Genomic DNA, 26,072 nt, shown 5'->3' with positions numbered 1-26,072 from the left:
AAACAAACAAACAAACAAACCAGCCCCAAGCATTAAAAGTAGAGACTTGTTGGAAAGTACTTTCTGCTTCCGATCGTAAACCGCGGTTAAGAAACGATGGAGGGAGAACCCCCCCCCCGCCCAGGTAAGCATTCGGGCGCCTTCGCCACACGCGTTCCGCCACCCAGCAGAGTCAAAAGAAATCTCGAGGTTTGCGATGTTGAGCCGCACGCGCCCCCAAAAGGTTTGCCCCCCCCGGGGGGGAGGAAACGCCACCCTTCGCTCTCCTGTGCCCTCCGGTCGTCGGTGAAGCGCTACCTCGGAGCGCTCCGTCCATCCCCCAGCGGAGGTGCAGAGGCAAAGCCATCGCTTTCAGGCATCCGGTGGCGCGGACTCTGGCGTGGGAGAAGGGCTTCCCGACTCACGTGCGATTCTCCGAGAGTTAGTCCAGCTACAAAACAAGAAGGAAAGAAGAAAGAAAGGGGGCGGGAAGGAGGGGGAAACAGCGGCAAGAATTGCCGCGCGAGCTTCGGAAGAGCCATCCGGCGCAGGGCGGGCGCGAAGCAAACCCCAACCGAGCACGTGGCTACGGTGTTTCTGGCTAAGAGGAAAGGAGAGAGAGTAGGTGGGGCTTGCTTGACCATCTCTCTCTCTCTCCCTGTGCTTATGTGGTGTGTGTGTCCGTGTCCCGGCCGAGTCCTCCGCAGGATAACCGCTGCCCCAACACCGCCCCCCCCCCCCCGTCCTGTCCCGGGCGAGACAGGCGGGACTGAGGACCCGGAGAGCTGGAGGAAGGAGGGCTTGTGCGGGGCTGGGCTGGGCTCCGCCCGTTGGCTTACTCGCTTCCTACCCGGCTGCGGAGCGCTGTTGTAAGCAGCTAGGAGGAGCGGCTAAGCTGGGTTGGGCCTGCCGACGGCGGGAGGTGCTGGGTCTGGAGCTTCACTAGGTGGGTGGGTGATAGGAAAGCAGGAGGGGGTGGGCCGCGACGGCCTTGGCTTCCCTCCGACTCTTCCCCCTCCTGATAGGCGGACGATGAAGAAGCTATACATTGGCAACCTGAGCCCGGCCGTGACTGCCGAGGAGCTCCGGCAGCTCTTCGGGGACAGGAAGTTGCCACTCACCGGGCAGGTCCTGCTCAAGTCCGGCTACGCTTTCGTGGACTACCCGGACCAGAACTGGGCCATCCGCGCCATCGAAACTCTCTCCGGTAAGTCAGGAAACGCGGCGCTCGGGACTAAGGGAGGGCGTGCGGAGATACCTCTTTGCCTTGATCTCCCCCCCGGCTGGCTCCCGGCCACTATTCCGCCTTCCGTCTGGATGAACCAGGCCCGTTGGAGCCGGCAGGGCAGCGAGTGTCTCGGGGAGAAGCCCTGCTTGGGCGAGATGTTGACGCAGGGGGTGGGTGGGGGGCTTTCCCATTATTTTACTCCGCTCCCCCGCGAGGGGACGGAGAAAGGGGGACCCGGTGCCCCCCTCCTGACCGAACCGAAGCGATCCTGGATGCTTCTCAGAGGGCGATGCTGCCCGCCAGAGCCTCTGAGCCGGTGCCCGCGCCTAGGCGCCCTTTCCCGTTCGCCTGAGCGCGCTGCGCTTCAGCAGGCGGCCCGGCGGGCGATGGAGGGATTTTTCGCTGATTTTTTCTCCGATTTTATTGAGCGGCTCCCGAGCGCGGGGTACCGCTCCCTTTAGTTTTCCCCGGCATCCGCTAGATCTGGGGCACCTTCTACTAGGGTGCCCTGTCCCAACTCGCCGGGAGCCCGGAGCAAAGAGCCCCCAAATCCGCCCGGGGGCCCGAAGTGACGCGCAGCCCTGAGGCCGCCAGTCACACACCGGGGACGAGCAGAGCGCGGCTTGAATTGGCGGAGAAGGGACGTTTGGGCCGCCCCAGGAGGGAGACCGTTCATGGGGTTTGAGCGGGCCGGCCTGGAGCGAACCACTTGCAGCAGTTGTCCCTTCGCTCTCTTGCGCCCACGCCGCGTCGTTCCGGGCGCTAATGTTAGCCGGAGCCCAGGTGGGACGAGCCCAGCTTGTTTAAACACCAGCCCTTTAATATGGACATTTGTCTGCTGACTCCTCGATCGTTTGCTTGCGGTCCTGAGAATAGTTTGGGCAGAAGAAATCTACCTGAATGGGCCGGGGGGGGGGGGCGGGGAAGGTCCGCTCGCCCACCAACGGAGCAGGCTCGGAGTCTTGGGCTGAACCGCGGTGCTGGGGCCAAGAGTCCGTGTGAAGGGTCCCAGTTGTAGATACTGGTGAGCAGAAAGGGCCACCCCCTCCCCCCGTCAAATGTTTCCACGGGCATGGGATGAAGTAGTTTCTTTGGCCAAATAGTTCACTTGAGGAACAAAGAGGGCTCCCCCCTCCCCCACAGCATGCCTGAAATGCTTTCAAAGCCCATTTCTGCTTAAGGGAGTTTTTTACTCCCGAAGGATGGGTATTTACTATTTCCCCCCCATCAAATTTCTCTCATTTTTCATTCTCTACCATCAACTCCGGGTAATCAAAAAATGAGGTGCCCACACTGAGTTGCAACAGAGTTTGGATGCTTAGCAATCAGAACTCTCTTGCACTTGGAAATGGATTCTTTTATTTTTTTACTTTTAAGGTAAAGCAGAGTTGCATGGCAAAGTCATGGAAGTGGATTATTCAGTCCCCAAAAAATTAAGGTAAAATCTTTGTTCTTCCTGTTATTACAAATTATTAGTAAATTGGAGAAGAATAAGCAGCCGGAAAGTTACATCTTGAAGTTTAAACTGCAGTGCTGAAAATACTTTAATAGTTACATTTTTGCTTTTGTTATTCACAAGTTGTTTTTGTTTCTTGGAAATCACAAGAGTTTCCTCCTGTATCATGTGGTAGTGACATACAGTGTTTTTTATAAACCTGGTTATTATTTTTAAAGGATGCTGTAAAACAAATGTTGTCTTATGTTAAAAAAAACATTTTTAGGATTCTCAACTGATTTTCACAGGGATTAAATTGTATAGGTATTTTAGTACCCAGTCAACCAGATATAAAGACATGACCAGGGACATAAGATATACATTAGCTCTTAGCTCAATAAAATAAATATAAAAACAACTTTGGCTGAAAATGATGGGAACTGTAATTCAGCATATCTGGGAGAACTTGTATTCAAAGCTACTTCATTGCTTCCAAGCCTCAACTATGTGGGGAAGCTTTATTTCTAAAAGCTTCTTTTATGTGACTTGTATAAACCATGTCTTATTGTGTGGTACTTTTTCAAAAAGTAGTAATCAGTGGCAGAAATGTGAGTTACATGGGATGATACTAGTGTTTCTAATTTGCTATTCTGGTTTTCCTATATTCTATGTTGGCATATTTTCCACTGTTCTAAGTGACGCATATTCCCCAAAAGTGTAGTATTTTTGATGAGAGGGCAGTGAAATGTTTTTGAACCCATCATTTTTAATGTATTTTATTGATATTGTCAAATAATTGTTTCATCCTTATAGCTGTCTACACAGTTTTGAAATGCTTTCACATTCAAAGTTCTGCTCCAGTTTATTTCCAAATTACTAAACAGTGGAATGAGGTGAATAATGTATTGGTCTTTTTTAAACTTCTTTAATTCTGTTTATAAATTATTTAAAAATTGTAAGTTTTGTACTAGTCCTTTATAGCAATTGGAAAACTGACTATCTCTGTTGCTCTGGAAAAAGCTGCCTTTATATTGTTTTGTAATGAAATCAATAATTTTTTGCACCTGGGAGTGTCAAATGATTCTAGTTTTCTGAAATCTTGATTTGCTGGTCTATAACTGAATAAAGATTTGATTTGATCTGATTTAAAGATCTTAAAAGGATTCTTCATTCAGTTAGAGAATACTATACATTTCAACATTATGTTTGAGCTTATGTTTAAGAAAAAGTTTCAGTGTTTAAAAATGAAACATTGAAATTTAAATTCCAAAAAATATGTGGTACATGAATATGTTTTTTAAGAAAATTGTCTTAAATCTAAATTTAGTATAAAAGTTGATTTCTAAATGCTTGTGTAAATGTGAGAGAGTTTTTATTTGCTTCAAAGTGTTATTAAGTCACAAGCATAAAATGTGTAATGTGATTCAGAACTTATCTGTTCATCAGTGTGCATTTCCAAAATACGTTCAGTCTATTAGAACTTTTGTTTGAAAAACCCTTGCTCCTGTGTCTCATGATATGATCCTGGCCTTTGTAATTACTTTTCCAAAGGAAGTTCAAAAAGTTATTGTAGTTTTATGCACATTCACATAAAAGTAAGATTCATTGTACTTACTAGAACTGATACTGAGGCAAGCATGAATTGGGTTTTAGATTTAGTTGAAACATTTGTAATCATTTTTTAATGTAGAAGTAGCATGATTGATGCTATATGGTCAGATTCTAGCATGATGGTTTTGGTAGAATGCAATAAAATATAATTTCATATAGCTGAAAATATTTTGAATTATATGATAAAAATATTGCATCCAATTATACAAATATTTTGTGATACTATGTGTTTTAAAATGGTAGAGTACCAAAATATGGGAATTGGAGACATACAGTTATTGCTACCTTAATTGTGTAGTGGCAACTGTTTATGCTGATTATTTTTAGAGGGACAATTGTTGATGTTAATTGTATAAATTTGTCTTGTTTATGTCCTTTATATGGTATTAAAATTCTCAAATTCACTGTTATCAGATGCCCCAAAATTGTAACCATTTTAATCTATACATTTTGATTACTTCAGTCAGAATTATTGTTTTCCATCTAACCGTGTAGTTACAATGGTGTATCTTTGTCTAAACTTAAGAAAAATTTCTTCCATGCTTCAAAATAGAATAGAATCTTTGATAATACTCAGTGGGAATATTATCATGCTTTGAGTTTAGTTAGAGGTTTAGAAGTCCTTGAAGTTTTGCATAACTTTTATGAGGTGCTCAAAATCCAAATCACTGTCCTTTGCTTAAGCTATTTTTAGATGATTAAAAAAAAACATTGATTGGCAAGGCAAACTATTTTGATGAGATGCAAATATTGTCAAAGTTAAATAGGTTAGAAATATTATATACTTGAATGCATTATTTTCATACTGGAAGTTAATATACATTAATCATTTTAAACAAATAAAGATGAAATTTGTATTTAGGGTGCATTTTAACATTGTTGATATTTCACAGTATGGTACAAGAGTATAAATTTACAGTTTGTGTATTAAGCTGATTGTTTAAATTGACTAGAGAAATAAAAGTGATGTGTATTGCAGTGTTGTCTGAAATAACTTGAAATACTACATTCTGTATTAAAGTGTCTGTACAAAGCACCCACTGAAAACCAGAATTCTACTTAATTTTTAATGTCCAAAATACTTAACATTTGTGTTCAATACATGTTTCATTAAAACATAAATCATCAGGTATCTTATAGGCAATCAAATGTAATGGACACAAGACAGTTTTGAACTTGAGTGCATTCAGGCAGATTATCTGTCAAAATGCTGCCATCATCAGAATCTGGGTTTGATCAGCATAGTTTATTTCACATATAGTACCATAGCTAGTCTTTTAGATTGCTGCTGGATCCTAACTTCACAGCTGTCCACTCCAATTGCATATTTTCCATTCAATACATTAGATGGGATCTATAAGTCAGCAAATATAAATATATGCATTGTATTAAATGAATTGTTAAGCGAAGTCTTATAAAGTATCATTTTTCCTGGTGTTGTAGATATGAATTTAAGTTTGAATGTTCACTTTCAATTTTTTAAATTACTTTGACACTGCTTTTTTATAAGAATCACCTAAGCTTTGAAAACAGTGGCAAAACATGACAATACTGAAGATAGGGTCAACAGCCAGAGACTAAAACCATATTACTCACAAATTTTAAAAAATGACAAATTTTCTGCCTTGTAGTTTAAACAGTAATTTAGACAATATATATTCATATTTCTGCCTTCACTATATGTTACATTTGTGAAGAAGACAAGTAGTATACAGTATATCAATTCTCAATATGTTTTAAAATAAAATGAAGCAGAATATTTAATTAGGTGAAGAAATAATTTGTTCCATAACTATGAATTATAATAAGTATGTATAGAATAATTATTGGAATGGGACAATCTATATAACTATTGTGCTTCTAATTTGATTTCACACTTTTAATGGAAATTTCAGTGATACATTCTGAATTCCTATGAGGTGCAGTTATAGGGAGTTTTTGCAGAAACTAAAATGTATGTATTTTTAAAAAGACTTACAAAATTGAAAAATATCGCAGCATATTAAAACAGCTTACTCAACATGTGAAACCTAATGAATTTACTTTAAAAATGATATTAAAAATAAGAGAATAGCTTTATAGTCTCTGTCCTAAAAAGCCATCAGGTGTAATTGATTGAAATATTTGAAAAAGTCATATTTGGTTTCTAGTTAATTTATATGAATAGGAAAATATCTTTGATGAATTATAAAAGAAAAGAATAGTAATATGTCTTATCTCTTAAAAGATTCCACCAAATCTTCTAATTTTACACAAAGAGAAAAGTAATGTCTCTGTGAAGCAAAACACATGAATTACTAAAATACTTTTTGTGGTGTGCTGTGAGTGGGAAACAGTTTTTTAACTGATGAAGGCAGGAGTTGGGTACTACTAACTGATCTTTTACATTATGAATGGTTTTGTATTCTTAAAACATTGAAGACGCTAGACTTTATTTTGCTAATATAAACTATTATGTCATTATTCACCTTTTTCTTCTTGTCAGATAGGTTGTAATATTTTATAAAGCAGGTAGTTTCCATTTAATTTATTTTTCTGTTTAGAATAAATTGCCAAAACTGTTTTTAGTTCTTTTAAAGAATAACATCATGGTAGTTATGTGGTATTGCACAAAACTAAAGTTATTATTTAAGAGGGAAATATACATGTGTTAGAACAACTTCTCTTTAATAATTATTGAATTAACTATCATTTCTATCTGACATATGATTAAAAAAATATTAAATTGGTTCCTCAGTAATCACTTTAGTGATTCATCTGGATTTTGTTGCTTCTGTGAGTCACTTTCATAGTAGTTTCTGAATGAAAAATAACCAGCCAACTAAAAGAACCTGAGAGATCTAGAGAGATTAAGAAAGTTGTAATATAAATAGTTGCTAAATATTGGGTCAAAGTGTAAAGTAATATAAAGAATTACTAAAGGGGAACATAAAGAGAAGTCAGAGTTTCAACTTATTCTCCAATACAAACTGTCACAAAATATTTAGTTTGCATGGTAATTTTCAGGATTGTAAACTATGATGTCCCTGTATATATATTTATTTACAGTTTTCCTTTCACATCATACATATTTTGTGGACAGTGTATTGACTGGGTCAATGTCCTTTTAAAACAATGCTAACAATGATAATACAAATAAATCTATATAATCCTAATCTCCACTTCAACAATACTATCCTCTCTTTACAGTTCTCTCATTTTTTCCATTAATTCATTTAAGCGTATGTAACATTTCTTTTCACCATATATTTATTATCTCCTATTGTCACTTATATTTAATATTTTAAAAATTATTCATTATTCCACCATAATTTCAATATCCCAAATATCTATAACTACTAATCAAACCAAATACTAACAAGAGTTAGTCAATCCCAGGATTATATTTCAAAATCCACACAATTTCTAATCCTTAAAAATTTTAAATTCGCAATATATTTTAACACACAGTTAATATTAATAATACAATTAAATTACCTAATCCTAACCTTCTACCCTTAGTTTACTTGTGTTCTTGAGCTTTTTAATGCATGGTAAACAAAGAAGCAATAATATATGCTGAGAAAAAAATTAGAACAAGTTAGTGTTCTTATGTGGGAATTGTGGGAAAGAGTGTTGTGTAACACCTGAGTTGAAAAATGCATGGAATGAAATGAATTTTTTTCATTCTTATTTCTAATAAAGACTTGCTGAATGTACTGATAATGACTACATTATTTATATACTGTTTTAAATGATTTGATATAAATAATTGTTATCAATTTTGAAGTGCCTGTTATATATATCTGAATTATTCCATTTCCTAAAGACACCAATGATATGCCTTTTAAAGTTATAAATCACTATGTAGACCCAAGGGATATTTTCAGAAATATTGGGTTTGCTGTATACAAATATTCATAACAACCTTAAAGGTATTAGACTCCCTATAATTAATTATCTCAGTAAGATGGGAAGAATTTTTGTGTGTGTCTGGATGGAGCTTCAACCAAGTGATAGAAGATGGAACAGAAGATATATTGCATAGCCTCTAGTGGGAAGAAAAAGAAGCTGCCAGGAATGTTTTCCTTTACTCCAAATGAAAAGTCAGTCTATTGGTCTTATGGTTTCTACTAAAAGTAGAAAAAGTAGAAAAAAAACACAGAATAACATTTGCCCACAATTGAAGGGAGAGAAAGGAACCACATATTCCGTTTCAGCATGATTAAACATATTTAGTCTAACATCTTGGATGTAATTGTAACTGATGATGTTCCTGAAATTAAGTGACATACTTATGAAATGTGCTTCTTCCAGTCAAAAGGAAGTATATAGAAGGAAGAAGTTTCTGCTTCTGAAAGGATACAAACTGTTTAGATTTTTCTAGAGTAAATTGACTGCATCCAGTAGATATAGAGAGGGAGATATTTTAGACCTTAATATAGACAGCCGTTTTCGTTTTATAAACATCTATTATCTGGTGTGTTTTTTTGTGTGGGTGAAATGTAGTCCTGCTTTTCAATGTCCTGCATTTCATTTTTTTATTTACCTGTTCCATTTTTGTAATGTACTGCTGATGGAGTTTCTTGCTTTATAAAAGAATGATAGTATAGGTAACAGATGACATAAAATTTGTATATGCCAATTACTCCTATAAGCATCTACATCAAAGGCAACTGTGGGATTTTGTTTTGCTTTTGACCAATTCAAAGCTGAGTTTTCCAAAAAGAAAAAAGATGCTATCTGAAGTCTAATATTAATCTAGGTTTTAGAATACTTTCTCAGCAGGTTTGTCCCAGTCATCAGAAATACATTGGAATACTTTCTATTTTTTTTACTTTTTCCATGTTCTTATAATTGACACTGAAGTGATTTGTTAATATGAACTTGCATCAACTTTCCTATCTTATATAAATATGGCTCACCCTGAAAAAGATCAAGGTCTTCCACTGATCTCTGTGACTCAGATTGAACTCCTGCCATCCAGTCACGATTTAGCCTGCCCTTTGCCTGAGCTCATGAAAGTGACCCTGTCTTTTATCTGAAATACCGTCTCTTGTGTTTCCCTTTGACATCATATCTTTTTCAATGGCAGTCACCCTTGTAATAGTGCTCTCTTTGAGGATTTAAATGGCATGACTCAGGTTTGTCCAGAATCATGAGACTGCTTTGCTCATTACATTTTACTGTAATCTACTTGGGGTACTTATTGTTCATTAATCTGTAAGAAATCATGCTAGCCTTTTCTTTGAAAAGTATGCAGACAATCCACAAAAGGCTATTCTTTCAAATGTAAATCAAATGCCGTATCATTTTTCAAATGCTAAAGCTGACTCTGAGTGCTGATAAATTTGTTTGTTATTCAAGTGTGAAGTATTCATTCAGCATATTTCTAATCTTGGACAATCCAAATCCAGTCCCCAGTAAACCATTCCTAGGGATGAGTTAAAATGGAATACTCCATCAAAAAACAGTCACATTGAAAATCTCACACTTAGTCTTCCAATAATCCTCTGGTAATGAATAAAAAAGGACTCAAAATATTTGCCTGTTCATTTTTTTATTTGCCCCCAGGATATTATCTCCTTCACATATAAGATAAAGGTAAGATAAATGTAGACAGTGCTGGTTAAGAATATAAGCAGTGTCCTGTTGGATAAGACTCTTGACCAATCTAGTATAGCAATCTGTTCTCACCGTGATTAACCAAACACACAAGGAATTTAATCTCTCAACAATGACTTTCATTGAAGTCACACTGCCATCAAGACTAATAATCATTGATCCACACAATTTCAATTAATTGCTTCAAGCCAGCCAACTTGATAGGTAGCACCGTGCCTTGTAGCAAATTCTAAAGCTTGACTATTCATTGTGTAAAAAAAACTTTTTGACTGCCCTTCAGTTTCATTACATGACACAGTTCACGAACACAGTTCATAATTTAATCAGAAGTCCTTTTCTTCCGATCAGTCCCTAAAACTTAATCTCATCATACAATATCAGAAGATGCTTAAATCAATTATGTTTCAGTGTTGAAACTCACACTGAGAGCTTTTCAATTAAGTATAGGTAGATCTCATTTAGTGACCAAATTGGGATTCACAACTTGGTCATTAAGAAAAGTGTTTGCTAAGTGAAACCAGGACTGTGCTTTTGATCTTGCTTCAGCTTTCTTTTGCTTTACTGACCTACAAAGGTCATAAATGTGAGGATGGTCATAAATTACATTACTGTCACAATTGTGAGTGGTTGCTGAATGAAACAATTACTAAAGAGATGTATCTGTAACTTCAGCTCCTGATTGCCATCACCTACTCAGCTACTCTGTTTCCCTGAAAATAAGACCTCCGGATAATAAGGCCAGTCAGGCTTTTGACTGCATGCATTCAAATAAGCCCTCCCCCCAAAATAAGCCCTCCCTGAAAATATTGCAACACAGCAGCAGCCATGAGGTGGCCATGCTTGCCAGAAAATGAGACCCTGTCTTATTTGGGGGAAACTCAGTTGTCCTTTGAGACAGAAATAGTAGAAGATGGCTTCCTGACATCTGTAAGGAAATTCAGTCAGATTATTAACTACACTCTTAGTAGTTTTAAAAAAAATACAGTTAGGAGCCAGTCCTAACTATCTCCTAGATTATATGCAGAAATTGCTTTAGCATTCTTTCCTGCTAGTCTGGATTATTCTGCACCAGAATCACCAGAGATACGAACAATCTGTAATTCTGCCACCCAAATAATACTAAATCTTTTAGCTTCAACCATGGAAAAACTGGCCTCTGAAAGCTGGACTTAACTGTTTCCTGGTTAGCTCTACAGATGCACATAAATTCCTATGATTTGTAGTTCATAAGTAGATAATTTTGCCGCCTTGCCTATTTGAAAATCTGTCCCAGCTTCATATTTTAAGATGAAGAATAGAGAGCACTTTTGTCATATCAAGCATGTAGCATTACTAAAAAGACATTGCAGTTCAGCTTGATGCTGATTTTGTTCAGTTAAAAAAATAACTTTTAACTAATATGAAGAGCCATTTTATCCTGTAGCAATCAATAGCTGAGAAAAATCTATATTCTCCTTTATTCCTTCTCCCCAAAAGACAAGATTATATAAACACTGAAAGTTCATTGTCAATCCAGAACTATTCTTAATCCTACTTGATGTAGGATTTTGATACCCTCAGTGAACATAGAATATTGGATTCTGAACACCACTGAAATATCCTTTGCTGGCATGCCAGCAAAACTGAACAAAGAGGGAACAAGTTGAACCTTAAATGAATGAAATATTTTTCTCCATTTTTATTCTTTTAAAAGAATGGGATTGTAAATTGTTCCACTTGTAGGTAGAAATTTCCCACTATTTATTTAAAACATTTATATAGCCACCTATCTTCTAACCAGCTCTGGGCAGCTCCTAACCAAAGTTAAAACAACACATAAAATTACATTAAAACTATAAAATTAAACATATCAACAGATTAAAACACTGAGAATAACAAAGACCCAGTGCCAAGTCAAACTTCAAACTTGCAATTACCCAATCTTATCCCAATGTCTGGCGGGACCAGGTCTTCAAACCTTTGCGAAAGACTAAGAGAGTAGAGGACTGCCAAACTTTTGGGGGGAGGGCAGGCAGAGTGTTCTAGAGGACAGGAGCTGTCACAGAAAAGGCATACTTCCTAGCTCCATTAGATGGCAATATTTAAAGGAATAGACTAGCGCCATTCACTAGGAGCATGTCTACCTTATCTGACCTGATATTTTTTTAACTTTACTATTTTGATGAGCTGTTATTTTTAAATCATGGTTTCTGTCTTCCTCATTGTCATTTGTAATCTCTTCAATAAACTGTGGCTAAACTACGACTGACTACAGTCTGAGCATCCAGGCTCTGGGATGTAAGGAAGATGTGCACTACTGAATTTCCTTAATGGTACCTTCCAAATATGCCTATTTTGAGTTATTTGAAGGTTTCCCTAGAGCCCCCAGCACAATACATGGTTGATGACAGCACCACCAAATGATATTCGAGGCTGTCGCTTTCTGAATCTCTCAAGAATATACCATGTTGGTGGAAAATATAGAGAGTTGGCTTCTCTATACTTATGTAGAATAGCAGATTAGGGAAGTCATGAGCTTGCAGATCTTAAGAACATTCCAGCATGTTAATGTATTAATATCATTGGTCTCATTGAATGGAATGGTTTCTTTCACTAGTGCAAAATGCATTTTTAATGCCTGATTTGCTGAATCCATTTTACAATTCAATTGAGGATTATAGATTCTGAATGCCAGCAAAAGTTCTGGAGCAGGCTGCAGCCATGCTTACCTGAAAAAAATATTAGTAGGGATTACTAAGCAGCTTTTATTATGTTTGTGAAGTGGTGGCATGGCAAAGACATGGATATCCTACACTGGAGTGTCCAATCATGACTCACTGTAGAATTCTGGGATTTGAAGTCCACAGGTCTTAAAGTTGCCAAGGTTGGACATATGTGCAATTGACCCCCATAAGAGGAAGTAAGGATGTTCAGCTGGAAACAGGAAAAGGACTTAGGCCATCACAAAAGAAAATAAACAGAAAAAAACACCAGCCATTTCTTTAGAAAATACAGTTAAGGTAGAAATCTAGCATATATTCAGACCCTTCAACACTTGGAATGAAGACATCAAATATATTCTAGTAGATGTCAGTGAAAATTCTCGGTCATCGAGGTAGAATTGTTTGGAATTTGACTCATGGCAACTTCTTCAAAAGGAAGAAGTTTGGCACAACTAGGACCCTTCCAAGAACTGGTCACCCGGTCAAACTGAACAATTGGGGGAGAAGGGCAAAAGCTCTCTGAAAATAAGAGAGTTGACCAAGAACCTGATGGTCACTCTAACTGAGCTCCAGAGGTCCTGTGTGGAGATGGGATAGGGTTCCAGAAGGACAACCACCATTGCAGCTCTTCATCGATTTGGGCTTTATGGCAGACTGGTAAGACAGAAGCCTCTCCTTGGTGCAAAACACATGAAAGCCCACTTGGAGTTTGCAAAACAGCACCTGAAGGATTCTCAGACTGAGGAACAAGATTCTCTGGTCTGATGAACCCAAGATTGAACTGTTTGCCCTCAATTCTAACTGTTATGTTGGGGGGAAACCAAGCCCCGCTTATCACTGCCCAAGATCATCTCAACAGTGAAGCATGATGGTGGCAGCACCATGCTGTGGGGTTGTTTTTCAGCAGCAGGGATTGGGAGACTGGTCAAGGTTGAGGGAAAGCTGAATGGAGCAAAGTACGGGAATGTCCTCAAAGAAAACCTGTTCCACGGTGCTCAGCACTTCAGACTAGCCGAAGGTTCACTTTCCAATATGACAATCCTAAAGCACACAGCGAAGATAACACAGGAGTGGCTTAGAGACAACTCTGTGAATGTCCTAAAGTGGCCCAGCCAGTGCCCTGACTTGAATTCTATTGAACATCTCTGGAGGGACCTTAAAATGGCTGTCCACCAATGGTCACCATCCAACCTAATTGAGCTTGAGAGGATTTTCAAGGAATAATGGCAGAAAATCCCCAAATCTAGGTGTGCAAAGCTTGTTGTGTCGTGCCCAAAAAGACTCAAGGCGGTAATTACTGCCAAAAGTGCTTCAACAAAGTACTGAGTGAACGGACTGAATGTGATATTTCAGTTTTTTCTTTTTAATAAATTTACAGACATTTCTAAGATTCCATTTTCACTCTTTATTAATGGGTACTGGGTGTAGATTAATCAGAAAAAAAAATGAATTTCAACAACTGTAGAATCAGGCTGCTGCATAACAAAATTGACAAAAGTGAAGGAGGTATGAACACTTTCTAAATGCACTGTACATCATTAAGTAAAGGCTAATAAATAGCAACAAGATTTGCACTTCAGAACAAAGGCTTCTAAATAATATGCCGTGCTAATTTCTTCCATGAATATTGTCTATAAATATCTGAGTTTCAGTCATTTTTCATAGCTCTGATAAATATATGTGTGTCCTCATGCCAAGCCTTCCCACCATCCACGTTGGTATTATAAACATGAACTTAATGTCAGAGAACAACAGAGAAGAAGAGAACGCTTTCCCCTAAACATGTATAGTTATGGAAATTGCTTGAAGGGCTGTTGAGAATGCAGGGAGCATTTTTCCAATATTTGAACTTATTTTCAAGTATATAAGATCGCCAAGATCGGGGATTCTCAGTATGGTTGTTTGCAGTATATTTTGGAACTTTTTCAGGAGAATCCTTGCTCCTGAAGCACTGCATCCATTGATGTTCAGGACACTGAGATAATGTGAGGCTGTGAATCAATTGGTTTATTTCTTTCCTATTGGCAGCTATCTAGAAACTGAACTTCCGAGGTATGTCTCCCCCCCCCCCCCCAATGAATCTTCCTGACAGCATGTAGAAAGAGACTTTGCGGAGGGGCATTTCAGTTAACTCCATTTGACATGTGAGTAGGGCTAGAGATAATATACAGGGAGCTCTAGGAGGCTGTCTAAAATGGTGTTCAAGCATTTAATTTAGAGAAGCTAAGCACGTTATACTAGCTATTGGACCAGCTTCTTTTCGCACACGTGGAGTTTTTTTATGCAGAAATGAATAGGAGGAATTTAAGGTTAATTTCTGAGACCTGGTGGCACACATTCACAAAACTAGGGTTTGGAAATGGAATCTGCCAAATGTTGCTGTTCTTCTACACTTTACAGCAGCCCCAGCCAGCATAGCAAGTGATGAGGAATGTTGTGAGCTGCCATTCAGAAATGTTGAGAGGGCAAGATCCCACTCCTTCCGCAGACACCTAATCCATTAAGTAGGGGGCTATATAATGAGAGGGACAGATGGTACCATGACAACAGTAGGCATTTCTGTTCACATGGTTCATATGAGAGATGGCCAAGTTAATGGAAAACTCCAACAATCCTGACAGTATAAGCTGTTTTCTCAGATTTCAGATTCTAAGGTCCAGGAAATCTAAATTTTGCTCTTTAAAAAAAAGGTTACATTGGGCATATAAAGGCTATATATTTCCAGACTTAAGAATGGCAAGTTCAGGTTCTATTAGATCAGGCTATTTGTCTATTCGGCATAAAATTGTCTGCTATATGAGACAATATTAGGCTAGATAGACAAAAGCATGATCTAATAAAAGCCAAAAAAAAAAAAAAAGGATTACTAATGTTAAATGTACATAGGGAATGTATTGGGATCTGAGCCTCAAGCCAAATCATGTATTTGCCAACAAAATACTATACAGAAAACAAAACAACCTCATTGAGGTTTGGAGAAATAAGAATGTACTTACAGAAATAACAAATATACATGCATGCAAGTCCTCAGGCAATATATATATATATAACTTTAAAAAGAAAAAAAACTTCTCTATTTAACACCTTAAGTATACATACGCTGTAGAGCACAGGAACTTCCACTGGTTAGCTTCTTTGGATCTCAACTATCTGCTATTTCCAGTTTGATTATTTCAACTGGTCACAAACTTAGATTTTAGCATTCTCCTCCTTTGAGGAAATTCTGAGTGGCAGAATTTGAAATTCTTTGAAATAAGAAAGGTGCTGAAAAGGCTGGTTCTTTGTTTTATAACAAGGTGACCTTATAGTTGAAGCCCAAAGCTAATCCCTCGTGGTACCTTACTTAATGTTTCTCTCTAATTTCATGAAGAACCTATTCAACCAATACTGACTGGAAGTTCATATTATTAATAATGCATGCCAATTATCAAGTCTGAATTTTGATCACGTCACCAAGCGGATGCTGCAGTGGTTATAAGTGTGAAAAAGTTATTGTTTCCAGTGCTGTTGTAATGTCAAACAGTCACTAAATGAATGGTTGTAAGTTGAGGACTACCTGTAGTGTTAACAAATGACTTGATGACAAAATCAATATCTAAGGCTGATGTAGGCTATGGCCCTAAATTTTTATAAGTGGACAAAACAGATTCTTTGCAAGCATGTGTAGAGGCCTAACACTAAAGGCCCCCAAAGTAGAATTTTAAATTTCTGGATTATGAATCTCTATCCAGCATCTCTGAATAGACTTCACTGAATATTCATCTCTGAATAACCACTTCACTGAAAAGCTCAGCCATGGGTAATAACTTTATGGAAGCCATAAGCATATAAATACATACAAATTAAGTAAGATTCCAGTTTAAGGTTATACTTGTTTATCAATTATGTAGAGGTACACATGTATTTCCTGCAGTCTTCTGTTGAAATTGTGGTGAAAGTTACTACAATTTTGATGGAACTTCACCAGGGCCTTCTGCCATTAACCCGGATAATAAAGATGTCATCAATGTTCTTCAAGTAGTGAAAAGAGCTTTTGGAATCAGAACTGAGAAAATATTGTTAGCTGAGTAATTATTGTTCCAAGCCACCACAAAGATGTTAGTGTATTATGGGGATGTGTGAATTCCTGTGGCAATGCCACTGATTTAGAGATGTACATGCAGTCCAGAGCTGAATTAATTCTGAATGGGTAAATGTGATATGGCAAAGTTTGCTGACTCTATATTCTATAATCAATTATTAGATTTCTTATTTCATCTACATAAAATACATTGGTATGTACTGCTCCTGTGCCATTGATGTTCAGGGTGAGTCTTATGGCATATTGACAATGAATATTATTTTTTCCAAAAAGTGTTTTTCCATGTATGTCTTGGAGTGTTAATGCCATAAGACTGAAGAATGGATTTTGTGTAATTAGATACTCACATTTCTTTCCAGAAGCCATTGTTACGTAGAGTTTTAGGGCGTGATTTTATCTCCCAATTTTCTATCTATTGTAAAAAAATGGAGGGGGGCAGGAGTGTCCAATGGAGTTGCATTGTTGAATATCTACACTGCCTTGATGTCTCAATTAAAGGCTGGCATAGAAATGGTGACATAAACCCAATGACTGAATTAAGTGTTGAATAAAGTATAAAAATTATTGGTCACTGATTTTTAAAAGATCTAGTCTGGCCTTGAAGAAAAGGAAGTGTATTGGAAGAAGGAAGACTTGCCTACAATTCAAGAATGGACATTGAAAGTAACAAACTTAGCTGAAATGGCTAAAATATCGGCATATCTCAAAGATCATTCAAATGAGAGATATAAACGAGACTGGAAAAAATGGATTGACTATATACAAAATAAATACGGGACTAAGAAATTCCAGTTAGCCTATGCTTAAGATTAGAAATGATTTAAACTGTTAGTCAGTTCAGTAAGAAGAAGCTAAGGTCAATCTAGAATGTCATTAATTTCTTTATTTCTTTTTTCTCAATAGATTTTAGACTGTGTTAGTTAAAAATCCATACCGTGTACGGGTTCTGGGAAGTCGGGGGGGGAAGGAGGAGGGGGGTGGGGGGGTGGAGGGAGGGAGGGGTACACACATCAAAAAAAAATTGTACTTCAATGTCTTAATGATTGACAAATGATGACATATTTGTGTTTTTTTTTTTTAAAGAAAAATAAGAAAAGGAAGTGTAGTGTTCTCTATATGTGCTGCTTCTAAATGTACAACCCAAGGGTGAAATCCAGCAGGTTCTGACAGGTTCCAGAGAACCGGTAGCAGAAATTTTGAGCAGTTCAAAGAACCGGCAAATGCCACCTCTGGCTGGCCCCAGAGTGGGGTGGGAATGGAGATTTTGCAGTATCCCTCCCTGCCACGCCCACCAAGCCACACCATGTCCATCAAGCTACGCCCACAGAACTGGTAGTAAAAAAATTGAATTTCACCACTGATACAACCTCCTAATTGTGCCCTAACCTGATGACTTTCTAATTGATTTAGCTCTTGCCTCCACTGCATTTCAGTGCAAATTATCTTACGTATTCTCTGATATCATCAGCTTGTTGCCCTATGTGGAGATAGCTTTTGAAAAGTTTTCCTTTTTAAATTTTAGGGCTCTATTGCATTTACAGGAAGAATTTGTAAATAGCAGCTGGATCCAGATTCTGGCATCCATGTCTTTAATAGCAATAGGACTTATATACCTCTTCACAGCACTTTACAGCCCTCTCTAATTGGTTTACAGAGTCAGCATATTGCCCCCAACAATTTGGGTCCTCATTCTACCAACCTTGGAATGATAGAAGGCTGAGTCAACTTCGAGTCAGTGTGATTCAAACTACCAAAACTTCAGGCAGGCAGCAGTCCATAGAAGTGGCCTACAGTACTGCATTCTAACCACTATGCCACTACGGCTGTAATCCCTTCTGCATTGTGTATATGGACTTTTTCAAGGCTCCTCGTCTGGATTCTATTACTCGTTGGTTATCAATGCAGATATAACTATAAATATGTATTTTGCTGCATGGTACCAGCCCTGTGTTTATTGTACATGTAGAGGAATCCAAAGGTTAGTAGGGCAACACTTTTAACAGTGAACTGAGATCTGTGTAGTGAGTAACAGGGGAAAGTTCAGCTGCTGAGTATGAATATTTGAAGTGTGATATTTATCTGAATTCTTCATAGTGTCATGCCTGATAATATGCATACAATAGAAAGGAAAACAAAATATTCAAAATTAGAAAAGCAACTTGGTAAAAAAATTATAGTCTTTCTTTTGTTCATGAACTGTAAAGAAATGTTTTGTAACTCTTAGCTTAAAATAACTAATCTTGCTTTATATAAAAGTTTATAATATGTTTAACATATAATAGGGGCTTGAAAGTGGTTTCTGAACATAATTGCTATAAAATTAATTTCTTTAGCTTGAAAGAAGTGTGCCTGACTCTGAAAATCCATTACTATAAAGATATTTATAGAATACTTGTCAGCCTCTGCAAAACTAAACAATCTTTAATTTTGCTAGTTATTTATTTATTTTTATTTTCTTTAAAATGGAGCATTGTTTTTTAATGTTTTCAGGTATTGCTTTTAAACGGTGTTGGCTTTATTAATTTTTTGAAGATCAACACCCACCACCATTACTCTGATATCAGCATAAAAAGGACAAGCAAATAATGCTAATTGGGGCCTTGAATAAATTTTAGTAAGCAAAGAAGCAGCTTATAGAGGTGATATTTAGTGTAGATCTTATTTTATCAGATGAAGATAGTTTTCTATTTTTTTTTTTTACTTAGGTTAGGACCAAACCTTCCATTCTAAGGATTTCTTTGCACCTCATTTCAAATCAAATTTAGAATCATCCCAACAATTGATTTTAAATTTAAATGAAAACATTGGACGTTAGGACCAGAAATGTTCCACATGGTATATATAGTTTGGTCCTAGACGAAGTTTGTATTATTTTGTCAGTCATCTATTTACTTAAGTAAACCAGCCCTAGAACTCTGGGGGAGGGTGGGGGCGCTTTCTGGCATTTTCCTAATAGGAGATAAGCAGCTGCCCCAAAGAACGAGGAAAAATTAGCAGTGAAATTGGACAGAAAGGCTCAGTGATCAGATTCACCCATGGCACTAAGCTGTGGTTTACTTAACCATGTTTTACTGAATGACCAATAAAATGTCTTATTTCTGCTGTAATTATGTTTGGGTAAACTGGTAAGCAATACTCTCTTTAAAATAGATGTGACTATACATATGGAATGTTGGAATGTAGCTGTGATATTCCAAAGCAGATAGTGTGACATATTATGGAACAGTGCCCTCTGAGTGAGTATCAGAGAAAACCCCAGAGACTTTCTGTATGAAACTCTGTCATGTATTGACTATATAAATAGTCTGTCTTTGGATTTGTAAATAGAATAAATATTTTCATATTTGCTCATTTAGAATGTAATTGTGATGTGCTTTTTAACATTTTTGCCATATGCGAAAGAAAGAAAGATGTGACTGTTTTCAAGTTTTCTGAAAACAGATATAGCTATGTTTAAAGGTTACTTTGCTTACATTTTTGTACATTGTTTTTTGAATCATTTTGGGAGCCTACACAGCCCTGCCCATGATGCTTGCTTGTAAAATAATACTTTATGGACTCAGGTGCATTGTGGAAAATTGTGGTGGTTCCACCTTTCAAACACAGCATTCCTCTTAAGCCTCCATCATCTCAAATCAGTATTCTAGGGCAGCCAACCCTTTTATAAAATAAGATGCCATGTGCTGATAGGTGGCTGCTTCTGTATAATTGTTACCATGAAGTAACACAAATAGTCCAGGTGTTAAATTAAACTGCAGGTATATTGCACCAAGTGTTACAACCATCCTCAAATCTGAAAGATCAAAACCCAGGATTAGTTGCTGTCATGGTACGTTATTCACTTGGCACTCTGCTTTTCTGACCTTAAAGCAGGATATACATGAAACATCCAGCTAGCTTATTTAATATGGTTTACTCCAAGAAATGTCTTAATGTGGCTGATCAGAGTTCAAATCAGGAAATGAGAATGTATCAGCAGATCAAGGGACAATTTGTAAATGATTCTATAAGCACTTCAATAATATAAATATTTAATAACAATGCTCTTATTGCTAATCAATATTATTTTAGACCACTTAGTTACTATTGCCATTTAATGTGCTGGATATTATGCATATTCAAAGTAATATATTTTAGCAATTTTCACTCTTCTCCATTAGTGTTGTCATGAAAATTTGAAAGTATTTCACTTTTTACTTGAAAATTACTGTTGAATTTGGTATGAGTGCCCACATTGATAAATACATTTAAACTTCTGTTTAAACTACTGTTTTTGATACAAAATACATGGAGGAAGAAGAAAAAAGCTTATCCTCCTTATGAGACCTGTTACTATGCAGTTTGTTAAACAAAAAAACATGCCCGTCTTCAAATAATTACAAGTTTGCATCTCCATGTTTTAAAACTTGGCCACTTTAAGATGTGTAATGATTTGTAGTATTGTAACATGCTTCTAGCAGAATGGAGAAACGGCTTAAAGAGAGATAACCTGCAGTCTGGTTGAGCTTTGAATGAAATTTTTGTCTTCAGTTTTTATTCTGGCATGTGCCAGAATCTTCCCAAGTATTGTTGATAAAGGCTTGCTGGATTTAGTTCCAAGTTAGATTTCAATATATGTGTACTGCTTTTCAGGGGCAATTTTATTTAGCAAATTGAAGGGAATGGTGTGTGTGTGTGTGTGTGTGTGTGTGTGTGTGTGTGTGTGTGGAGTGCTCCCAGAAAAAAAAGTCCTGAAAAAGCATGAATTATGCTGATGCATCAGAAACATCATATTTTAAAGCGCACAATGCAGCTTTTCAAATGCATTAACATCTACTGCAGCACACTGTTGTAGTTGATGTCAATATATAAACTGCACCTTGGTCCTAATTTATATAATGGTAATTAGCAAGCAGTATTTGGGGATTTGTATATCTCCAGTGCACTTTTTTCCTCTTTTTTTGCTTGAATAACTATCCAGAAATTCATGACTTCCACAAATTAGGTTTGTAATGCTTTAGTGCATCTTTGAAACAACTAGAGTATGATATATACTTCTTAGTCTCTGGTTTTCGTTAAGTGACCATTATTTTTTCATTATAGAATTGAAATTTAGTTAATAGTTGTTTTAAACTAAAACTTCAATCTAAGATTTTCAGAAGCAAAGCATGAACTATAATCTCCTCGACATTTACCGATAGTCCTCAATTTACGACTGCAATGGAGCCCAAAATTTATGTTGCTAAGTGAGAAATGTGTTAAGTGAATTTTTCCCCATTTTATGACTTCTTTTGCCACTGTTGTTAAGTAAACCATATGGAGTCGATGGGGCGTGCATGGCCATTTTGTGTTCTGAGGACGTTTTGAGTTTACCGCTCAAAAATGGCTGCTCGGAGCTGCGCTGAGCTCCGGGCTGGATGTACTTGCTGGATTGCTACGCTCTTTTGGTTCACCTAGTTGCCTTCCAATCCCATCATTGTTGCCAGTGTTAGATCGGGTAATGGAAAGGCACACAAGGCTAAAGGCAACAACAGCTCTTTATTATAACACAACAAGTAAGAACAATCCAGCGAAGGTTGAGTCTGACAGCAGCCCTTTTATAGGGAGCTGTCAGACCCTTCGACCAATGAGATTAAATCTCTGTTCCCGCCGGAATAGAGGACCTTGGTGGAAACCACTATAACTGAAGCTAGTATCTAACAATAAGGGATTGTAGATAGCCACGAACTTAGCTGTGCTTTCATCACAACACATACTCATAATTGATATAATCACAGTTCTTTTAAATATATTATCTTACTAGTGCTGTTGGTTTTATGTTTTACCTTTTTCCATGAGAGTTCAAGAGAATTTATAGAAGAGCTGACCTTAATTTTGTCTCCACAGCAAAATCATGTAAGGTACATTGGGTTAGTCTGAGAGACAGAGTTATTGACCCAAAGTTGCATAGTCTTATGGAACTTGAACATACTGGTCTCTCTGATCCAAGTAAAACATCTTTATCTAATTACATTGCTTTGCAGCTATTCTTCTTCCCATTCCTCTGAGGAAGCACTCACTTCAGGAACTTGAAAGTAAGCATCCCTGCAATTCGTTTTCTGTAGCAAAGAAATTGGGTCGCCATTAGTTCTTATATTAATCCCATAGTTATGGAGACTCTTAATGTTCTAGCTGCAATTATATTGTAACTGTTCTCCCAATTGTTCCAATTCTGGTTGTTACTTCAAGATTTATAACCTACTACTTCTCTTAAATGACTAGTGTTAAAGTCCTACTTCAAATAAAATGAGAAGGTATCTTTTTTTAAAAAAAAAAACCCTATTATCTGTGCTAAAATGGATCAGATACTGAAACTGAGAAGCCAGCCTCAAGTCATTAATTAGTATTGAAAAGGTTCTGAGTCACCATGCGATCAAGTATAAGATCCATGGAATATCATGTATCAAAGCTTTGATTTTGAATATCTATGAATTTGCGCATTTCAAGAGAGCAGAGGCATGCAAAAGAATCTGGTCATACATCTTAATTTTATTTTCTATTTCTGAGTAATCTGTAAAACAAAATCACCACTTTCTCTGGTGAAAAATGAGGTATGTGGTGGTTCAGTGGCTACAACGCTGAGCTTGTCAATCAGAAAGGTTCGAATCCCTAGTGCCGCATAACAGAGTAAGCTCCCGTTATTTGTTCCAGCTTCTGCCAACCTAGCAGTTCAAAAGCACATAAAAATGCAATAGAAAAATAGGGACCACCTTTAGTGGGAAGGTAACAGCGTTCCGTGTGCCTTCAGTGTTTAGTCATGCCGGCCACATGACCATGGAGACATCTTTGGACAGTGCTGGCTCTTTTGCTTTGAAACTGAGATGAGCACCGCCCCCTAGAGTCGGGAACGACTAGCACATATGTGCAAGGGGAACCTTTACCTTTACCTTATGGTGAAAAATGCAAGCAAAATTAAAATTAGAGAGGGGGGAGAGAAGATAGATAGATAGATAGATAGATAGATAGATAGATAGATAGATAGATAGATAGATAGATAGATAGATAGAAAGAAATAAATATTAGATGCTTTACTGATACCGTATCTGTCAGATAACAGCATGGAAAATGTAGAAGCTACATATCTTATTATCAGTACCTAACAGATATTGATTTCAGCCTACTGACCCAGTGAAAGTAAAATTAGAATCACTGATTTGTGTAATTTGTTCATTGTTCATCCTATTCGTCCTTTTGCCCTTTGGTCTTGTTTGTTTGTGAATGCTTGCACTGTGTGTTGCCTGCTTCTGCAGATGATGTGTTAAGAGGTTGGTTCTTTTTCTCAACAACATTACCCTGCAAATGGACAACATGTCCTGCTACGTTGTCAAACTCCTCCTCCTTTCACTGCTAGCAAGCTGATTTAGGCACAACAGCCAGAGGTTTCTCTGCAGAGAGATACATCCCATTACCTGAAACCATCCCTTCAAATGTTATGACATGTTTTTTATCAACTTTGATAAAAAGTTTATTTAACTTTGATTAACCCAATGTTCTGGCTTTGCATAAGATATTAAACTACAAGATAGATAGATAGATAGATAGATAGATAGATAGATAGATAGATAGATAGATAGATAGATAGATAGATAAGATAGAACACATGCACTGGAGCCCACTGGCATTTATAGAAACATAGAATGTAAAGTTCTATATTGGGGATCATCAGGACCTATCTCTGCCCACTCCAAACCATCTCTTCCCATCCGCCCGAGAGAGAAAGAGACTCAATTCCTGCATGAGTTTCAGTGGCTGTGGATACATTAACCACTATACAATACTGATTTTCTTCTATCACAGACATTAAAATTGGAGTTGCCATTTTTCATACCCCGTTTCTCCAAAAATAAGACCTCCCTGGATAATAAGCCCAATCAGGCATTTGAGACCGTGTGCTGAAATAAGCCCTCTCCCGAAAATAAGCCCTCCACAAAAATATTGCAACACAGCAGCAGCCATGAGGTGACCACACTTGCCGCTTCCTGCAACTCAAAAATAAAAAAGACCTCCCCGAAGATAAGGCTAAGTGCTTATTTTGGGGGTCAAAGAAAATAATACCCTGTCTTATTTCAGAGAAACACAGTAGCAATGAGAATGTCTTAATTTCTCAAAATAATATAACATAGGGACGTTTTTAAAGAAGAAATTAGAGCTACACAAACCGCAAATTGGTCTTAGAGCTGAGTGGCAGAGATTGAGTCATACACCACACTCTTAGTGTGGTTGTTTGCTTTCAGTTTGTGGGACCCAGTTATTGTTACTTGTAAACTCTAGTGTATGACTTCATTCAGTGTGTGAACTCAATTATTGTAGTTTATTCATTAAATGTTTAAGCAGACCATGTCTTAGCATGATATGTGAGCCCATTGAATCCTGCGATTGAGAGAAAGAAGGAAACAGACTAGATACCCTAACTCCAGGGCAATTAATGTGTAGAGGTCAAAATCAACACAAGATTCAGTAGCTTTGGAGATAGAATTGGCACAAAAGGTCGGTTGTTTGAGAAACAGCAGGAACTTCGGTGAGCTTTCCTGCTACTGAACTGAATTAAATTTAAGTTAACTGAGCGTTACAATATCCCTGTAACTGGGAAACAGGTGGAGCTGTACAGAACAAAAACCAGATTGTACTTTTAACCATCTAGTCTAATCTGGAGTCGGAATACTTTTGAATTGGGCTGTACTGCTCCTTCGTGTTGTGGACCAGCTGTGGGGCTAGATCAGTGACTATAAGGATAGTAGGAATTTGTGTCACTAGAAGATGCACAATTGAGCACTAGATATTGACTCCTTTGTTATCAATTGATGTACTCCTGTACCTGGCAGTCTTTAAGCTTCTCAATTATTGACATTTGAAAAGGTAAGAAAGTAAAATGCCAAGTGCTGCATTAAAACATAATTGCTTTCTGCCCAGAAATCTGTAGTTTTCAGTTTCTTCTATATCAAGTAATCTGGATTAGTTTTTTCTAGTGAGAAAAAAGGATAACAGTGAAGAGGTATTACTCATTTATTTATTTATTGCTTTTTGTGTGAGATATTATTTGTGAAGACTCATGCATCTTAGATATAAATGCTAAATTACAGTTGCCACTATCTTCTATTGTAAATGACTCATTCTGAATCAAATAGCCAAAGACCTGATATTATGTTTATAGTTCAATGCTAGATATAAGTAGTGTGTAGCATCAATTTTAAATCTGTTTTGTATTATTTTCTTTGAAGAGTTCTCCTGAGGAACAGAAACTGAAACAAAAAGGATATTTATTCATGTTTGTCAATGCCTGTGTGCTTGCATATTCAAATTAACTGTTGAAGTCTGTTAACCACATTAGTTTCCGCAGGAAAACCCTTGACTTTTCTAGAGCTTGTATATTTGTTTCAGTAAGATTTGTAACACAACTCTTGCTTTTCGTCTATC

General features: G+C 37.5%; 1 protein-coding gene across 1 annotated transcript in view; it reads left to right on the top strand.

Annotated features, from left to right (window-relative positions):
• The first annotated feature begins 738 nt into the window (after positions 1-738).
• IGF2BP2 (insulin like growth factor 2 mRNA binding protein 2) overlaps positions 739-26,072 on the top strand; it is a 68,275-nt gene continuing 42,941 nt past the window's right edge. Inside the window, exons 1-3 of the mRNA XM_032225652.1 lie at positions 739-848; positions 1,005-1,186; positions 2,585-2,645. Coding sequence (XP_032081543.1) covers positions 1,012-1,186; positions 2,585-2,645 — 236 coding nt within the window. The 5' untranslated portion in view covers positions 739-848; positions 1,005-1,011. The remainder of the gene's footprint in view (positions 849-1,004; positions 1,187-2,584; positions 2,646-26,072) is intronic.

Source organism: Thamnophis elegans, chromosome 10, assembly GCF_009769535.1.
Source record: "Thamnophis elegans isolate rThaEle1 chromosome 10, rThaEle1.pri, whole genome shotgun sequence".
In the NCBI taxonomy this organism is placed as follows: Eukaryota; Metazoa; Chordata; class Lepidosauria; order Squamata; family Colubridae; genus Thamnophis; species Thamnophis elegans.
This window is presented reverse-complemented; position numbering and strand designations above follow the sequence as displayed.